The 18,841-nt window shown below is 41.7% G+C and overlaps 2 protein-coding genes across 2 annotated transcripts; both read left to right on the top strand.

Annotated features, from left to right (window-relative positions):
• The first annotated feature begins 1,854 nt into the window (after positions 1-1,854).
• efna1b (ephrin-A1b) lies at positions 1,855-12,409 on the top strand. The gene is made up of 4 exons (XM_026372576.1): positions 1,855-2,134; positions 10,476-10,771; positions 10,857-11,045; positions 11,184-12,409. Exons 1-4 carry the CDS (start codon positions 2,037-2,039, stop codon positions 11,306-11,308), a joined length of 708 nt encoding a protein of 235 aa, XP_026228361.1. The 5' UTR covers positions 1,855-2,036; the 3' UTR covers positions 11,309-12,409.
• A 2,273-nt stretch (positions 12,410-14,682) lies between these two features.
• slc50a1 (solute carrier family 50 member 1) lies at positions 14,683-18,443 on the top strand. The gene is made up of 6 exons (XM_026370029.1): positions 14,683-14,894; positions 15,159-15,236; positions 15,347-15,470; positions 15,590-15,751; positions 17,465-17,584; positions 17,690-18,443. Exons 1-6 carry the CDS (start codon positions 14,827-14,829, stop codon positions 17,795-17,797), a joined length of 660 nt encoding a protein of 219 aa, XP_026225814.1. The 5' UTR covers positions 14,683-14,826; the 3' UTR covers positions 17,798-18,443.
• The last annotated feature ends 398 nt before the right edge of the window (positions 18,444-18,841 follow it).

The raw sequence follows: 18,841 nt of genomic DNA, 5'->3' as shown, positions 1-18,841 counted from the left end.
ATGCATCTTTATGTGTTTCCATAGTATTGACACAGTATATGAGCCTGTGTGCAAAGGGAGATCCCAGCCATCTGACTCTTGGCTACAGCAGCATAGACAAGATGTATTTGTGGGTTGTGAATTTCTAAATTTGTAGCTACATGCATGGTTATGTGTGAGATGAATGAAGCACTAGGAGATCCCATGTTTGAACAGTGGACGTTTGCTGGCAATGAGGGCTGATGGCTAGTTAAGTGTTGTGTAGTGTATGAGTGAGAAGTGGGGGTGAATCAGCTGTTGGAACTGCATTTCAGTAAGTCTTTAGATGACATCAATAAATATGTTTAAAGCCGTTTTAAAGGCTGGCGAAGCAGAAGAAAGAGGGAATTACAGAAATAGCTACTTGCAAATGAAATTATCCAGGGTTTTGCTTCAGGAGAATTCATCATGAAGTAGAACCTTTAATTATAATGCCAGAAATTGGTAAATTGATCACGTTTTCCAAATTATCCTTTATCACACATTACTTCACTTCTCCACTCCTCTTCAGTCTCCCTTTTCATTTCTGGGGAGAAATTGGAAAAGAACCTCAGCCGTGATTAAACCCCCACTGGCTACGGGATCTGCAGTCAGCATGTGTGTTCTTGCCCAGCCAAGCCTAGGGACAGTCAGCTTGTCTACACACACACACACACAATTCCCCGTCTTGTCTCCCTGCAGCTCGGGAGCTCTGAACCCAGGCTTGGCTTCATCCCTGGGGCCACAATCCCGTCGACACCCCATGGTCTGGACTTTATCCACTCCATGTGAGGTTGTTTTCTAAAGTTACCTGTCTAGGGACATGGCTAAGTGGAGACCAGACAAGATTAGACAGACTGATAAGACGGTAATAATTCTTTACTATCTGACAAAACGTAATCAGTACACCAGTGTTCCCAGACAATAACAGCCTGCAACAAAGCACGCACCTCTCAGCAGATGGTTTTCACATGGTTGCAACTCAACGAATGGGACAATCTGAGCCAGAATTTCTTCAGTGTACAGTGTATTTTTGTATATAGCTCATTATTTAAGTGCACTAGAAACAGTGCAATTTTAAAACAATGCAAGACACGCAAGCTGTCAAACTGCATTACAACTCATCATAACATGTCAGTACGACGAATTGCAACTTGCGTTACGTCACTGCAACACAGTCAAGCAGCAGCACATGACAGTGTTACAACACAATATAAGAAACACGATACAAACAACAACAGGAACTAACAGAAGACAACCGCTGTAGAACTTCACTTGAATCATAGCTCAGTTTTTCAGTAGCAGAAATGAATTAAGTCCATTTAGTCAAGTACTGTACTTAAGCACAGTCATGTGGTACCTGATGGCATTTTATGCCACTTTAGAACAATATTAGTCACTATAAGAAGGCTTTAATGTTGTTGCCAATACATATTCTCTCTTTCTGCATTTTTTCTTCTTCTGATGTTGATTTAACACATTTTGAATTTTTATTGTAACTGAATGTTCTGATAGTGTAACTTTACTTTTTATAAAGAACTTGTGTGTGATGATACATTACTGCATATTCATCCGAAAACTTCTTGGATGGTCTCATGTGCAGTAACCTAAATTTCATCCCATAGTCTCTCAGCTTTCTTTATCTTACATCTGTTGACAGTTGACGTACAGTTGAAGTTGTTTTTGTGTATTTCTCACTCCTGGTCTGGAGTCGGAGCAGGTGGACGGCACGTCGACAGTGGTTGCGGTAGGCGGGGTAATCCAATTATGTCCTGGTTATTGGTCGGAGGCACCTCGATAGGTGGAGCCACTGCCTGACAAAACAGACAAGTTGCACTTCAGCGGAACAGTCAGGAGTAGAAACAGAGCGCAGTTTGGCTGTATCCCTTTGAATTGCTTTGATTACTACAGTAGAAGCGTAACATCTGCGTTTGGTTTCCGTGCGCGTATTTACGCATTAAAACGGTCAACAACAGAAAGTTGATTGAGTTACCGCTGGCTAGTTGAACTTGTTGAGGCTCCTTTGGAGAAGAAGAGCTATGGATTTGGTGTGTCTGGTGTGTTTGGTGCTGAGCATCGGTGCCTGGTTCGCCTGTGCGGAGAGACACAGCGTCTACTGGAACGGCTCGAACCCAAAGTAAGTGCGGATCTGTGCTTTTGTGCATGTGTGTATCCTGTATGTTTGGGTGCTTGCGGTGCAGTGAGTATTTGTCTGTCGTTTAAAGTCTCATGCTGCTACGGTAAATATTTTTTTTTTCACATTCATGTGACGTTTGAAGTCAGACTTGTGTAGTCTGAAGTGTAAAACTCGCCTAACAAGATTGTGACGAGTGTACGAGAGCGTACAGGAGTAACCGGGCGTAAAAGCGCAGGAATGGCAGCGGATGCCTGTCAGATGGACAGATTCACCACTATATTTAACCGCAGCACAGACACAGACATACTCTAATAGTAGAAAATAGACCGGCGAGTATGAACTTGGCCAGAGACGCTGTCTGTAGGGTCTGCACCTGTGTGTGTGTGTGTGTGTGTGTGTGTGTGTACAGTGTGTGTCATAAAAAGTCTATTAATGAAAATGAATCACATGAGTCTAATTTCATCATCCGTTTGTGTTACATACAGATGCCACATCAAGGCACAACATCTCTGGCAGTGTGTTAAAGTGTTTTGTTTTGGGGTTTGTTTGTTTTTTTCATTTCGGGAAGATGTAGTGATAAAGTGTGAGTCAGAGAGAGCGAGTCAAATAACACTGATTATTTTGTTTTGAGCTCAGAGATGTAGTGCTATCCGGGGCCACTCACTGGAATCGATGGGTCTTGACAGACGCGCAATAACGCGGCGCGATTTATTGAGCTTTTAGCGCGGAGAGAGTGGCCGACGCATGAAAGACAGTAGCCTATTATTTTATAAGAGAGCTGAAAAAAACAGAAAGATGGTCCCCGCTTCTCTGCTGCCGAGATAGGTCGATTAAAGCCCACCACCGAGACGAAACAAGAGCTAAAGCCATTATGGCCTTTTAGTCCTGTCTTGATTACATTACTGGTTCTCTAATTGCCCTTTAACAATGACAACAGACGCAGGGCTAAAAAAGAGCCCTGCTACAAGGGAAACAATTGTACTGATAATTGGATAAGGAGTCTAATGGAAAGACCTATCCTCATGAGCAGTGTTTGTGTCATGGGTTTTTCAATGTGTGACTCAATGCCCCCAGTCTGACCCACCTGAGTTTTACACCTGAGTCACCACAGACAGAGGGGAGGAACTCTGAACTAGGTGAAACGCAAGGGGAAGGTAACTTCTCAGAAGGAAAGGTGAAACTAGAGTTTTCCAATCGGATAAAGGAGGAAACTGGAGCTCTGCTTTAGCTGAAATAAGAAAGGTTGATAAAAACAAAAAAAAAAAAAGAAGACAAAGAGTGGGGGGTCTAATACTACATCAGATCTTATGTCGTCTATCGACTATTTCTGCTGTCAGTTACATAACCAGAAGACAAATCAGAATATAACACTAATCCTTTTCTGTTAGATGGCTAAATATAGGCGCTGACAGAGACAGACGTGAACTTCACACATCAGCACTAATGGAGTAGTGGCTATTCTGCTTCTGCTTCTCTCGTTGTAATTGTCACACTTGGGTTTTCCCTTTGTTTATTCTGCTGTTCAAATACACACAAAAACTTTTAGAGGTACAGGGAGGCAGAGTTAGTCAGAAAGTCACCGGCAGAAACTTGTCCTGGGGGTTAAAAGGCAGCTATAATGGGCTGACCTCCAGATGCCACTGTTATTATACTTTTGCCACGTTTTCCAGTCTAATCTCTTTTGCTCCTCTATAATCCCTCATTCCCACACTCCCCCCTCTAACACGGCCATACTCTCAGTCTTGATTCTGTCCTCTCTTTCTCTACTGTATCATTTCTCTTGTGTGGTTTCCTGCCCCAAACCATCCCCAGTGATCAATCCGTCACTTGTTCGGAGGCTCACATAGATCTATCTGCTGCGTTTGACGGCAGCGTGCCATGAATAATTGATGCTAATTGATTCTTGGTCTGATTGTAAGCAGCAGTGATTTGTCTTAGGTGGAGGACAGTGACCAGATGGCAGCAGTCTGCCCAGTCATTCTGGACTATAGAGGTGTGTGTGTCTAAACACAACCAACAGCAAGTTTATAATTATGGCTTAATCATATATTGCTGACCCGTAGATATTTGATACTCTGATTGCATTTGTGTGTGTGCATGTGTGTGCATGTGTGTGTGTTTTCCTCCATGACAGGTGGAGAGGCATGTTTTCCTCAGTCTGGTTTGGTCTTGTTTTTACGCTACGTGTCTCTGCCTGTGTCGCCTTTATGAGTCTGTGTGCACACAGAAGTGAGTTTGAACTTGTGTTGCCCTCAACCAGCTTTTAGCAGGAAGTGATTTGATTTTTGTTGTGCACTGAGAGTACGTGATTGTTTGTGTCTGCCTGTGTGCGCGTGCTCCAATGCCAGCGTAAAACGGGGAGTGGCTGTTACCATAAGCAGCTTTAGCAAGACATGATAAATGTGTGACTCACTCTTACACAAACTGGGGGGCAAGAGAGAGGACTTGGATGTTAATATTAGCTGCAGCCAGCATTCCACCTGACTGTAACTATATTCAACTCTGTCAGCTGTGTGTGTGGATGTTTTTCCTTCTGTACCTGCCTGCTCCTCTCTCCATCTTCACTCCTTTTCCACTCTTTAACAGCTGGGTCTCCTCCCAGACTGTCCATGGCCCTGTGCCCTCACTTCTCTTCTACTTACTTATTCAAGTACATTCAGGATCTCTTCTTTTCTGCTGAGATATGAATGCTATTTGCCCAAATCTCCCGCAGCCTCCTTTGAATGTCTGTGTTATTTAGCCGCTTTCATCAATCTCTTGTAGTCTGGGTTTATTTCCCATGCTCCCACGATCCGTGTAAATATCTTTATCAGGAGTTTGGTGTAATGTTATATTCTGTTTATCTCAGTCTGTGTCTGGCTCTGTCTGCCTTCGCTGTTATTGAGGCAGCCGGGGCCTGTCTCAACACGTACATGTGGCCCGGAGGAATGGGGCTGAAGGTGGTCAATGTCACTATCCCCCACACCCCACTCCCCCACTTTTCAACTTGTAGATTTTATGCTTGTTATTCCCACTCTCTGTCTGTCTTCCTGCTCATTATTTACCACTCTGCAGCACATGTACTGTCTGGTTGTTGGCCCCTAATCTCACCAGGACACAGATGCCATGATAGATTACACACAACTTGTAATCTGACCATCTGACCCACAGACATAAAACCTTCCTCCTGCTGTTTTCGTTCTTTATATATTTATGCTTCTATAAACCTGTAGTGTAACCTCAGCAGGTGCATTAATGTGTAATTGCTCCAATGTACAATAAAGTGTTTATGTGAAAGTGTCAAAATTAACCTGTAGTTGTTCCAGTGGGTTATTCTCACCATAATCTGCCAGAAGAGGGAACAAGCTCCACAGATCATTTCCATTTAATTGGCTATGAATCCTGTCCATTCAGTATCTGCTGATATAACTGTCCTCAGCACACGATTAATAAACTATAGTAAATACTTAAATGTCTATTTTTCAGGTCTGTAGGCATCTTCCTCCCCCTCCCAGTATCCATACACCTCTGTTTTCTCTCTGCTCTTCCTCTCGCTTCCTTATCTCTGGTCCAGATTTCCTCCCTCCCCCTCCCCTCTCTTCATCAGTCCCCCCCCCCTCTCACAGACCTTCCTCTGTTTTTTACCCCAGTAGTTTTCCACCAGAGGAGGACAGAGCACCTCTCAGCCTTGACTCTGCTAACACCAGCGAGGCCTTCATTATCGTAGTATGTGTAGGCAAGCATGCCCGTGTGTATGTGTACACTGCTCATTCACAGCATTTCAGGCATACCTTGGCTGTAGTGTCGACCCACAGCTCACCATCGCCCCCTAAAGGGCAGAATTAATTGGAGTGAGGCTTAAGCATTTGAGGATGTCTTGTTTTGCATCAGTTAATCCTGAACGTATTTTAAATACAAAAGATGAACATTTTATGTAAATTCCTAGAAGTCACTGAACTATTCACTCTCCCTCTCTCAGTCAGACAGTAAACTCTGGCACACAGATTAACTCTCCATGACCCCCCCCCCAACACATTAAACCAAGCATGATACCATTTGGCCTTCGTCTATTCATTGCAGATAGAATGGGAGGCTACAAAAAGGGGGGACTGGGTGAAAAGATTTTGGGGGCAGAGGGGACAGAGGGGCCTCAGTGCAGGGTGAGAGAAAGGTGAACTAGTGAAAGGAATTTGTGTTGAGAAATTAGCCTGGATGAAGGGCTCTGGTATATTATGTCAGCGTTAAGAGACAGCAAAAATAGAGTATAAGGAGGTGGGGGTTGGGCTAATTTTGGAAGAATAAAGGAGAGGCAGACAGAGGGAGGAGAGAATGGACAGTGATGGATGAAGGGAGGGAAGACATTTGAAATTGAATAAGTGAGAAAAGCAGTGTTGACAATTTTAAAAGCTCTCATCCTGCAAGGGCCAAAGGGATTCTCAGTGTCTTAACTACAAGCCGATGTATGCTGGAATTATTATCCTGACAGGTACTGCAGCTAGTGTTGTTGCCTACTGGAGGAACAATTCCCACTGGGGTCCTCCCTGCAATACAATGAGGTAGAGGAAGCATGAAGGTAGATTACATTGGACTTTTTGGTGTATATTAGATTGGCTTTAATGGAGTATCCCACTAGTGAGCAGCTAAACCCATTATAACCACTGACAGCTCCTCAGCCTGTGTGAAAGGAGGTGTGAATCTGCCATACCACAGCAAATTAATAGGGTATTAAGTGTACACCTCAAAGTAAAAGTGTGTGAAAGTATGACTGGAAATTTGATGAGCGCGCCTTGTGAGAACGCAGTAAAGTTTCCAAACCACAGCCCCCTGTAGTGACATTCCAGTGGGCGCACACTTACTACTGATTACCTGTGGAGCAAATGGTGAAATAGTGGGGGGGTGCATCTGTTTAGTGTTTCACTGGTGCTGACTCGCACTGTGAGCTTGTTGTGTGTGTGAAATAAATATCTCCAATGCCGACTCAGACAGTGGGGTGTGTGTGTGTGTGTGTGTGTGTGTGTGTGTGTGTGTGTGTGTGTGTGTGTGTGTGTGTGTGTGTGTGTGTGTGTGTGTGTGAGAGAGAGAGAGTTTGCGACCCTGAACTCTCACCCCTCGACCTGGGCTGCCAGTTTGACACAATCGCCAGGGAGACAGTGAAAGACAGAGTTCCTGTGTCAGTTGTTTGACCCAAACCAGTGTGAGCTCGGGGGACAAATGGAGGGACAGGAGCCAGGGAGAATGCGGGGGGGAAAGGAAAGAGCGATGGCAGGAAAAAAAAAGGATGACAGAGCAAGAACAATGGCAAGACTTCTAAGCTGAAGTGAAGCCAGGCAAGTGTGGAACAGCTCACCTAATGTCTTAACCACCAGAACTGTAGCTGTTTTACCATTTTATACCCTTACAACACACACACTTTGCCTACTGACGCAAAAGCCAGAGTAGCTCCAGAGTGAGAAATGACCTGTTTGCAACAGATAAGAGGGGGGGGGGGCTGCAGCCACCTTCAACCCTCACTGTTTACCCACACCTCTGTCACACGCAAGAAAACACGCACACTCGTGCACACACACAAGAGGCTCCAGTAGGCCTTGATAAACAGATGTGCTCATGAGCCCGGGGCATGAGACGCCCTGAATAAGGGTCTTCAGAGAATCCCTCTTGCATGAACACATGCGCGCACACACACACAATCTCAGAGACAAACTTACACAGAGGAGGAAGAAGAAGCTGCGTCAATACTAGGTTTGTAACAACTCGCACACCTGGCTCTCGATTTCACACACAACATAGCTATCACGTTAATGCGACTCTCACCCTGCCGAGAGCTGTCAGTCAGATGGCAGGGAGATACAAGACGCTCGAGCATTCAAGAGCTTAGATGAGTGAAGACGTAATGGTAGAAAGGGAGAGAACTGGTTAAAGACACGGAGCAACAGAATTCAATAGGCGTGGATTGGCTAACGTTTTCCCAGGTCACTCACTTGTGGTTGCATAAAGATGACAGTCTAAAGCAGAAAAAAAGACTCATTCGAGCATGAATAAATCTGGACAAATGCAACTTTGAAACCTATGAAAATACACTTAGTGACATGAGCACTCATATTACACACGTCCACAGCAGGCAGGGTAGTGAAAGCTCCACAGGGGGTGAGATACAGGGGTTAAAAGGGGCCCTGTAGCCTTTAGGCATTCTGTCTTTGGGGAGGGAAAGGGTATAATTACACCCCATTCATTCTACCTCCTCTCCTTTTCTAGAGAACACATTGGTCCCAGACCCCTAACAGCTTTTAATTAGCCAGACCAATAGAGGAGAGGAGGACGGGGGGGGGATGAGGAGGTGAAGAGAAGGATAAAAGGAGAGTTTTCTTAAAAACATGAGCTGTGAATGAAATTAGCAACAGAATCTGTATGTTTTGTTGGCTTTTAACAAGCCTACGTTTTCATGTGGAGGTCAACCAGGCCACCAACAAGGACGCAGTGTGGGAAAAAGGTGTATCCCATACAATTTAAAACTATTCTTTACTCCAGAAGAAACCACTAGAGAACTCCAAGTAGCTTGTTTTCTCCCGCTCTGTTATTACTGGTTTGACTCACTGAAAAAAAAGAGTAGAAAGGAACAAGATTAGAGCAGAGATTATTTAGCCAATTAGGCGTATACTGATGTGCCTTTTTCCCATTCACTGGAACACTTTCCCTGGTAAACACACATTGATTTACACAAACAGAGGCGTCCACATCTCCACACTCACAAAGAACCGTGTTTTAGAGAGAGCAGTGATTTCTAAGTGGAGGGTGGTGAACAGACCTGGATAACAAGTACAGAGCTGTGCTCAGCTAACAAAGCATGTTTTGACAGGTAGGTTAGCGCCAACTGATACACACACACACACACACACACACACACACTAATACAGAGACAGGAAGGAGGGGTTGGAGGCCTATGTTTGGAGCCGGTGTGTCTGTGACTCGGTCGCGGGGGTCCTAATAGGAGCCACAACAACAGTAGGGGGGGGATCAGAGCTGCGTCCCATGCTTTGATGGCAGGGCACACACTCTTACTGCACACATAAACAAAAGCTGGTTGTCGTCACTTTTACTCTATATAACATCCACAAGCAGTAATTCAGTTTAAACACAGACTGAAGTCACAGATTTTGAGCTTTTTCTAAGGATGTCGTTAGAGTAAATACTAATCTTTCTTTACCTCCTGGCTCTTGGCTGATCTTACAGCCAGAAAGCTGTTTGCCAGCATTACACAGCCTTGCCGGCATCACATTTACTGTAAGGGAAGCACATATTGTATGTAATATGTGAAACTGAAAGTGACAGTAACAGGTTAGATTGTGTTTATTTGTGGCTCCAAATTCCTTAATCAGTTCCTTACTCAGCAGTAGTTATTTATTTACAGGTAGTTATAGTTACTACTACTACTACTACTACTTCTAAAGTGAAACTTTAACTCAACTTCCTGAACCCTGCTATTGTATTTTAACTGAGCATCATCACAACAAATGTGTGACTGTACAGGTTTTGTAGTTATTTTTCACCAACTCTTTGTACTTCATTAGAGCTCCAGGAGAGAAAATCAGCATAGGATGTGAACAAAGAGGAGACAGGAAGGCTGAAAAAGAGCCATAAAACTAAATGAAGGGTAAAGATGAAAAGGGAGAAAGACAGTTCGACTACCTCCACCCACCATGTTCCTGTCTTTGATGAAATAAGAGAAAAGTTTAGAGAAAGAGATTCAGAGAGACACAAATTAGGGACAAACATTTGGGTGAAACAACTAATGAGACCGTAACTGGACAACAGTTTCAAAAGACCTGACAGAAAGAGCTCTTCATATAAAAAAAGAGGGAACAAATGGGCCAGTCGGAAAAGGTGAAAGGAGATACTGGGGATGGTGAGCTGTTCTTTAAAGTTTCGTAAGCAGGTGAGAAGTGAACGAAAGGTGTGAGTGGGATGGTGGTAGCGATTCTAGGTGTGTTTCTCTGCCGAAAAACAAAGTGAACAAGTCCAGCCTGATCAGGCTCTTTCTATATCCGTCACAGCGATGGGTTTGCACAAGCACTTGAAACGTGTCGGCACAAACATTTTCAAATGGTACCTTCGTGGACTTCCACCCCGCTGTACCTGAGTGTGTTGTTTGTGTGAGTAAGTCTGCACGTGTCTTTTTGTGATTAGCTTTCTTTATTGCACATTTAATGAATGTGCCAGGGTGTGTTGAGCTTGTATGAAACAGATGATATCCGCCTCTGTAGTTCATGTTGTTACTCATTTTGTAAGAGGTTTTTCTTTTATAAAACGAATAAGCTGGGTGAGGACATTTGTCAGTAATCCCCTCCCTCTTCCTGTCTTTCTTCAGCTTCCTGTGGGATGAGTACACAGTAGAAGTGCGTATCAACGACTATCTGGACATCATCTGCCCCCACTACACCCACGGCGAGGTGCCATCACATGCAGCTGAGCGTTATGTCCTGTATATGGTGGAGAGGGAGGACTACGACGTGTGTAAACCTCACTCTTTCGACCAGCTCCGTTGGGAGTGCTCAAGGCCATTTGCACCCCACGCTCCTGAAAAATTCTCCGAGAAGTTCCAGCGATTCACACCCTTTACTCTGGGCAAGGAGTTCAAACAGGGAGAGAAATACTATTATATCTGTAAGTATCAATAATAGCGGTATTTTATTGTGATCCTAAATAAGGTTCTTGTATTAAGCCTTTCCAATTTTCTGAATATCTCCAGCTAAGCCAATGCATCACCATGGGCAGGAGTGTCTGAGGCTCAGAGTGGACGTAGTCGGGCATAAAAGCTCTGGAAAGAATCACCTAGACAAATCCAAACCAGAAGACACAGAGAAAAGCTCAGATGCAGGAAAAGGGGAGTTACCTGCCGCTGGAGGAGTGCAAAATCCCTCTAACCGATTCTCAGCAGGTGAGGATTCTTCTACAAAATACCAGACAGCTAAATAGTCACAGCAGGGTCGTGTTTAAGACGAGCTCAGCTGGGTGTGTTTACCATTCCTAAATGATGAAATCTGAAACTGACTCATCCACTTCTTTCTTTCCCTAGATGATCCTGATGTGATAGAGCCAAATGTCCAGAGGAGTACTAGCAATTCAGGAGCACAGCTGGTTTCCCTGTCACTCTTCTTCACCATGATGCCCGTCTTATTAGCTCTATCCCTGCTACACTAAGTCTGATTGGGATATCTTAACAGAGACTGTGCTAACCCGATGCTGGTAATTGGGGCCATGAACTGAGATTTTTTTATACAGACATTTTTATATGAGAATTGACAGTGCGTGTACAGTGTGTGTGTGTGTTTGGTGTTTTCATTTTTTTTTTTTTTTTTTTTTTTTTTTTTTTTGCATGAATGTGGAACGTAGATCGTTTCAAAGCAGAGGACCTCAAAGAAGTTGTTTTTTTTTTTACTTTATTTAAAATGCACATTTTTTTCACCTATTATGATCAAATATTTGAAGCAAACTGATCAAAACATTTAACAGATTAACGACAGATTACAAAAGACAAGAGCAAAGCATTATTCTCTCAACAACAGTTGTGCAAGTAATTGTACATTACTGATCTCAAGCTGTCATTTTTCTTTCTTTACATATAGAGAAACTATTGATTCCGTGTATTGGAAATGTTCTTGTTCAGCTTCTCCCAAAGTGATATACATTACATTATGTAGGATTTTTGTCATGTTGTTGTGTAGCACTCGGCTCCCTGATCTCTCTAACTCTCTGCTTAAGCACCTGACTGTGAGATTTACACTGGTGCAAAAGCAACTGCAGTTTGTAAGGTATCTGACTGATCTTTTTGATTATAAAACAACAAAAGGTCTAATCCAAAGTGGTTGTCAACTTTTTGGACTCAGTCAAAAGTATTAGTGCATAGTGCATAGTAGACAACCATTGACCTGAAAGATCACCTGACAAATCTATGTTCTCATGACAGATTATTAAGTAACTGATCAAGACACTAAAACACGTCTAATCTAAAACTCAGAGGTTTGGGGAGCTGATCTTCTTCAGTACTTATTATATGGTTATATTCACTCATTTCTACTGTTTTGATAATACCACGGTACACTGGCCCATGTCCGCAGATGTGATCTTACTTGCACACTGTCAAACCTCCAACTGAAGGGATGTTCCACAGTACATTTACATTTGCTTTTTCTTGTTAAACATACGTTTGTCATTTTGTACGTGTTAATATGTAAATTTGTAAATATAGAAAACTATAAAAGTGTTTTTAAGATGTGAAAAATCTGAAATAAAAAAATGTGATGTAATGAAAAATCTGTCTGTTTTTTATCAGATTTTTGTACCATCCTATCTCAGAACTTGAAATCCTACTGAGTTTATTGATATTTTGATAGATGCCAAAATATTTTGGCAGATTTATCTTTTTCCTACTCCATGAAATCTTTCCAGCCCATCCAACATACCCACCCCCAGGTCTTTCCCAACCTCTATTTTCTCATCCCTTTGCTGTCCTCTGTGTCTTTCATCCCTGGTGACACAGATTGCCCTGGCTTAGATTTCACAGACTGAAAACCAAACATGAGAACCGAGAGGGAGGCGATGAAGGAGCAAGAGAGCAGGATACTGAAGGGAGAGAGGCCCTCAAGCAAACTGACGACTGGGTGTGAAAGTGTCACTCTCGCCTCCACACTTGCACCCTTTCACTTTTTCCCCCCTTTCTTTTGCTATTCTATACATCCTCCATGGAGGCAAAAAGTGAACATCTGTCTACACAGTGTTGCTGGAATGAAGAGGAGCACACTGTACAAATGTTTATACCTGCAAGAGCTGACTGAAAACTGTCAAAAGTCACCATCCCCTGTAAAACCACGCAACATACACAGCATATTCAAAACCAGAACATAAAACCAAGTTATTTGTTTGCTGTACTTGCGTCACAGTTTAAACACTCGGCGGATGATCACAGAGTTTTGAAAATCTTTTTGCATACCACTCATGTATTTGTACTGTAGGTTAATACAGGGCAACCTTCATCTGGACCTGATGCAAGAGACCAAACATGGCAGATTTAGCAGTACTGTGGGACTCAGTTCAACGTGATGTCATACAGCAATGTGCCCAGATAAATGAAATCACCCTCAACAGGCATGAGGGAAAATACAAAACCTTTACCTGTATATGATATGTTAAATGAATCAAGCTAATATTTTATGATTTGATGATGTATATAAAATGTTCTCATCTAGCAACTACAGCCATCACATATGACCACATTTGATCACACCATGAATCTAGTGCAGAAAAACCAGAAAGACAAAAAATATACTTGAATAAAAGTTGTATTGCATGTCTGTCATGCTGTATGGTAAGTAAATATCAACACTAGACAAAGCTAGACTGTGTTTGTACTGTAGGAGCATCACATTAGAACACTGTCACAAAAAGAAACAAAGTGCATGTTAATACCAGAAAAAGCTAATAAAAAAACAGAAAGATAATATTGTTCATCATCTACAGTATCAGAAATGAGGTTAAAAATAATGACATAAAAATTCGGTGAAAAAAATGAAATGTCAAACTCATGCACACTAGTGGGGGAAGGTAGAAATTCTAAGAGAGAGACTGAGAGATGGTTGTAAAAGGTCAGGTATGAGAGATTTTTAAAAGGTGAAGAATGAAAAATGGGTCACAGCGATGATGCTGAGAGTCTCAGGCATCCCTGCAGCTCTGAGACTCTCTCTGAGCCCTGACAGCTGGACACAGGAGACAAGAGTCGGTTAATCAGTAAGTGTTGTAAGTGATAGTGGCAAGAAGGGACAAAAAAAGGTAAAGATGACATATTAAGTGTTTTTCTTTATTTAACTTAATCTCAACTTTGCTGAACTGACAGATAGACATAGCCTAATGTTTCAATTCATAACTTTAAACTGTAAATAATGTTCCTATGACCTGTTAAAGATCTGTCTGCTTGTGACCCCACTTCACAGGGTGCACCTGGTGGTCATTTTGTTAGAATACCTCTGCCTACTGAATGTCATCCTCCTGCAGTCACCTGCAGATTTATACTGCTTATACATTTTAAGTCTCAAGGCAGTCGAATCATCATTTATCAGCTGATTGTATTTCAATGAGGATCTACAAATGCAAAAAAGTAACATAGGTAAGCTGTCAAATAAAATTAATAATTAATAAAAAGTAATCGTACAATATTTCTCTCTGAATTGCAGTCTAGTAAAAGTCAAACCCCCTCAAAATTGTACCTAAACACAGTACTTGAGTAAATGTGCAAAAGATTCGCGTTTGGTACTAACAATAAAGACTAAAGTAACCTTCCTTGTTTAAAACTGGTGGATTATTCCTTTAGCCCTTTTGCACTAAGTGATGCTTATTTATCCTCTCTGTCCGTCCACCCACGTTTTAATAAAGTTTCATTTAACTTGGACAACCCAAATGCATTTAACGTCATGACGTAGGCGCGACATCATCCAACGTTTCAGTCTCCCATTGGACCAAATCCGTCCCACCGGTTTCATCCCGCAGCCAATCAGAGTGCAGTATCCCTGTGCACACTGATTGCAAACACGGAAATACAGAGAAGGAATGTGTCCGCGCAGCTGCAGTCTGTTTTCAGTTTAATGCAAATAAAGTATTGGTGATTATAAGCAGAATATTGCAATATTGAAAAATACCCAGCAGAGTAGTGCCTTTTCTCCCCTTCTATGGATTTGTTGCAGCTTCTATCATGGGCGTGCATTGTGTTTACAGTCGGGATGTTCTCGACCGGACTGTGAGTTGAATTAATGATTAATGTTGCAAATGTACTCTCATTTCCTCCTGTTGCTTTAGTTAGACAAGACAGAGGAGATGATTGACCTTTTCTGAGATAGCTGCATCTGTTTGTTTGAACTGATGTCAATCACGCTAATGGGTACCAGATAAAGTGGTTGTTTTTATTCATTCTGTCTGGGTTATCCTCTCTGTCCTTTTTACTTATTGTGTGTGTGTGTGTGTGTGTGTGTCTGTGTGTGTGTCTGTGTGTGTGTGTTTCTAGGACCGACCTGAAGAAGATGCAAGAAACCAAAAGTGCTGACAACATCCAGTTTCTCCCTTTTCTCACAACCTGCCTTAAGTGAGTGTGTGTTTTGTGGGTTTGCACTACCTCTGATCACTATGATCAGTTCAGACCTACTGACGGTCCTGCTCTGCTTAGCACATCTGATGTTTTTCTTGTTTCCATAGTAACCTCGGCTGGTTGTATTATGGGTTACTGAAGAGCGATCAGACGATTGTCCTGGTCAACACTATTGGAGCGCTCCTCCAGGCCCTCTACATCGTTGTGTATCTTCACTACACAAAACAAAAGGTCAGCGAGGTCTCTGGTTGAAACCTGCAGCAAACATTCCACTGAGGTCACATCTAGATTTATTATGATGTGAAAACCCTCAATACTTGTCACACACCATATGTGTTTGTGTGTTTCAGAGGATGGTCGTGTGCCAGACTATTGCAGCAGGGATGGTGCTGGCCTGCGGTTGGTTCTATTTCACCATGTTCCTTCCTCAGGGAGAGGCTCAACTCAACCAGCTGGGCCTGACCTGTAGCGTGGTCACTGTCAGCATGTACATGTCGCCTCTCACTGATCTGGTACAGCTCACGTGAATAGCAACACAGAAACAATTATGTGTAGTTTTCTCTTCTCACTTGATTTCTAGACAAGAGAAAGACAAACAGTAAACAATAAAAACACCTCTTAATATGATGTTCTCAGTTATACATTAGTGCTCAATAGTAACATTATAGTACAATTATCACCTTTGTGATTGTTTCACCCAAAACTGAGAAATTAGAACTTGCAAAGTTAAAGTAAAAGTTGAATTCATGGCAGATATTTTATTTTTAGTCTGTTGAAAAAGGCTATTTTAACCTTAAAACTTCAGCTGTTCATGTCTTTGTCATCTTTTTTGTTAAATTCTAGGAATAAGAAGTGATTCATGGTTAGTAGCTCAGAAAAAACAGTCTAGTTACAGCTGTTGGAATTTCAAAGTGCAGCTCTAACACTGTGCCGTCTTTCAGCCCAAGACCTCAGAGAAGTGTTGTTCATGCTCTAAAGCACTAAAGATAAAATGGAGAAATTTGCATGAATGACGTGGGTTATTAATCTAAAAACGGATGACTTCCTACAGTAAATGAATACAAGTTTTGGAGGCAGCTGTTATTGTTAAAGCTTAAATGTGGTATATTTATGTTTTTCTTTTCTTCTGATCTTACGCCTCTATACAGACAAGGCAGTATCTGCTCACTTCAGCATTATTGTAACTCCCACGCAAGCTGTCAGGAGGTCAGCTCAGCTCATGCAGCTATTTACCACACAAGGAATGAATCCCCTGTCCTCTCTCTTTCCTTTTGTCGCTTTGTGTCATCTTGTGGTTCCATCTACTATCCTGTTTGTCTCTGTCCATCCATCCTCCTCTCAGCTCTAAAGGATCCCAACTCCGTTTCCTGCCTTTCTTTCCCTCATCTGCGTCTTCCTGTTATTCTCAGTCTCTCTCTGTTTACACCTCCTGATCTTGGTTACATTCTGTTTTCTACTTGCAGTATACATAATATGATGCTGACACTACTCAGAATAAGGATATCTAATGCTGTCCTCAATCCAGATGTGTCTTTAGTTTTTGAAGGGGAAATTTCAGGTTTATACAACATTTCCAGGTGTAATTACTATTTATAATGATGAAGTTATACTCACCAAGTTAATTACTGTGATCTGGGTATGTGATGACTTTGCTAAAAGGAAGTAAGATGGAGCAACAGCCACACAGACAATCATGTGGTTTTACTCAAATTCTGAAGAAACTATTTAATACAAAGAGGAGACAAGGGATACCAGGTTAGAAATGATTACATTTACGTCACAGCCTACAGGCCGACCTTCCATGCTTGCCATAGTCGTCTGTACGTGTGGTTTTCTTTTACTGTTATTATTGAAAATACCTACATTTCAATACACATTTCAAATGACCACTGCTACTTGTATTGCAGTGCAATATTGCTCTTTTCTCACCTCTGCAGCAACACCAGAAGTATCTGGTTGTTTAGCTGCTAATTACTCTATTGTGTACACCATGTAGTCCTTGACCTTGTCCGTCTGGAAGTAGCATGCTGAAAGAAGCAGAAGGAAACAGAATTGAAAAGGCTGAACCAAAACAATCACGTTTTAGCCTGGAAAACCAAAACAATTAGCTGAAATGATGCTTAAATGTTAAATAGAGCTAAAGGAAACTTGGTTGATGAGTTGGTTGATGATTCTGATCTTTGACATTCTGATTTTCGCTGTCCTCTCCATCTTGTTCTTTCCAGGTAGCAATAGTGCGTAGTGGTAATGTGCAGTGCTTGTCCTTCCCTCTGACTGTAGCCACCTTCTTTACGTCAACCTCCTGGGTCCTCTACGGCCTGCAGCTGAACGACTACTACATAGTGGTAAGCTGATAACCTGCACCCACATTACATGTTTGAACAACACTGTCAACACTGTCTCTCGATTAAATTGATGTGTTTTCTTCTTCCTGGTTGTGTTTGTTTCAGGTTCCAAACACACCTGGAATTTTCACCAGTCTTATCAGATTTTATCTGTTTTGGAGATTTGCGTCTGTCAGTCAAAGCCTGCCTCCTTATAAGGCTATGCAGATATGAACATATGAGGGCAACAGTTCAGTTATGAAAACAGAAAGAGATTACATACATCATTGAGGGCTGCAGCAAAGCGCCACCATCAATCGTTGATTTTTGTTTTGTTTTGTTTTTTATGAAATAAGACATGACAAGAAAAAAAACTGCCAATGGGAAACAATACTTTGTCTTGTGTTTTTCGACGGGACTTCAAGAAGTACTGTACAGTAATTCAGTTAAGGGGAATAATGATGATGACTTTGAAACTGTTTTTCCTGCAGCTATTTGTAAAACCTGTTTCCTTTATGTGTCTTTCAAGTGCCTTCTCTTAGGTCATATTTACCATTAAAGATCAGTGGTAGTAACTGATCTACCAACATGTCGGGAGACTTGTGTTGTGAAACTTTACTACATTAGTTAATCATTTCCTCCACAAGTTGTTTATGCAATGATTCAAATCTCTTTAGATTTACACATCACAATGTGTACAGAATATTTACTCATATCAGTGGATCGTCTATTTGTTCATGAACTTTTTCTATAAACTGTGTGTAACTTATTTTGATACAGGGCAGGGATTCTGGGACTTTAGTCTAAAATCAAATATTGTGTTCTTATATTGTTAATCCTATTTTTATAAATTCTTGTGAGATTTATTACAATATTGTAATAACAAAAAAAAAGACACCCTTGTAATAAATCTCATAAATATATAAATTATAAGACAATGTAATGTTTATTTTTCAGGTGGACTGTTGTCATGGTAATGGAGTTTATTTCCTAACTATTATCTATAATACAGATATATGTTATGCAATTAAACATTTAAGAGTGTTAGTGCAGATTTACAGACTGTTTGAGGATGTGAGAGCTTTAAAGGTGCCATGTAAATAAAAATGTATTTTAACCTTAGTTTGTAGTTACGTTAATATGTTCTGGACATTTGTGGAAATCTTTTTTATCTTAAGAAAGCAAGAGAAGTGCACTTGAACCTGCACAATTCTTTCTTGAAGTGGGAAGACTGTAGTGCTGTAGTTGGGAGGTTTTGTTTTGGATGCAGCTAATGAG

The sequence above is a fragment of the Anabas testudineus genome, chromosome 16 (genome assembly GCF_900324465.2).
Source record: "Anabas testudineus chromosome 16, fAnaTes1.2, whole genome shotgun sequence".
Classification (NCBI taxonomy): Eukaryota; Metazoa; Chordata; class Actinopteri; order Anabantiformes; family Anabantidae; genus Anabas; species Anabas testudineus.
This window is presented reverse-complemented; position numbering and strand designations above follow the sequence as displayed.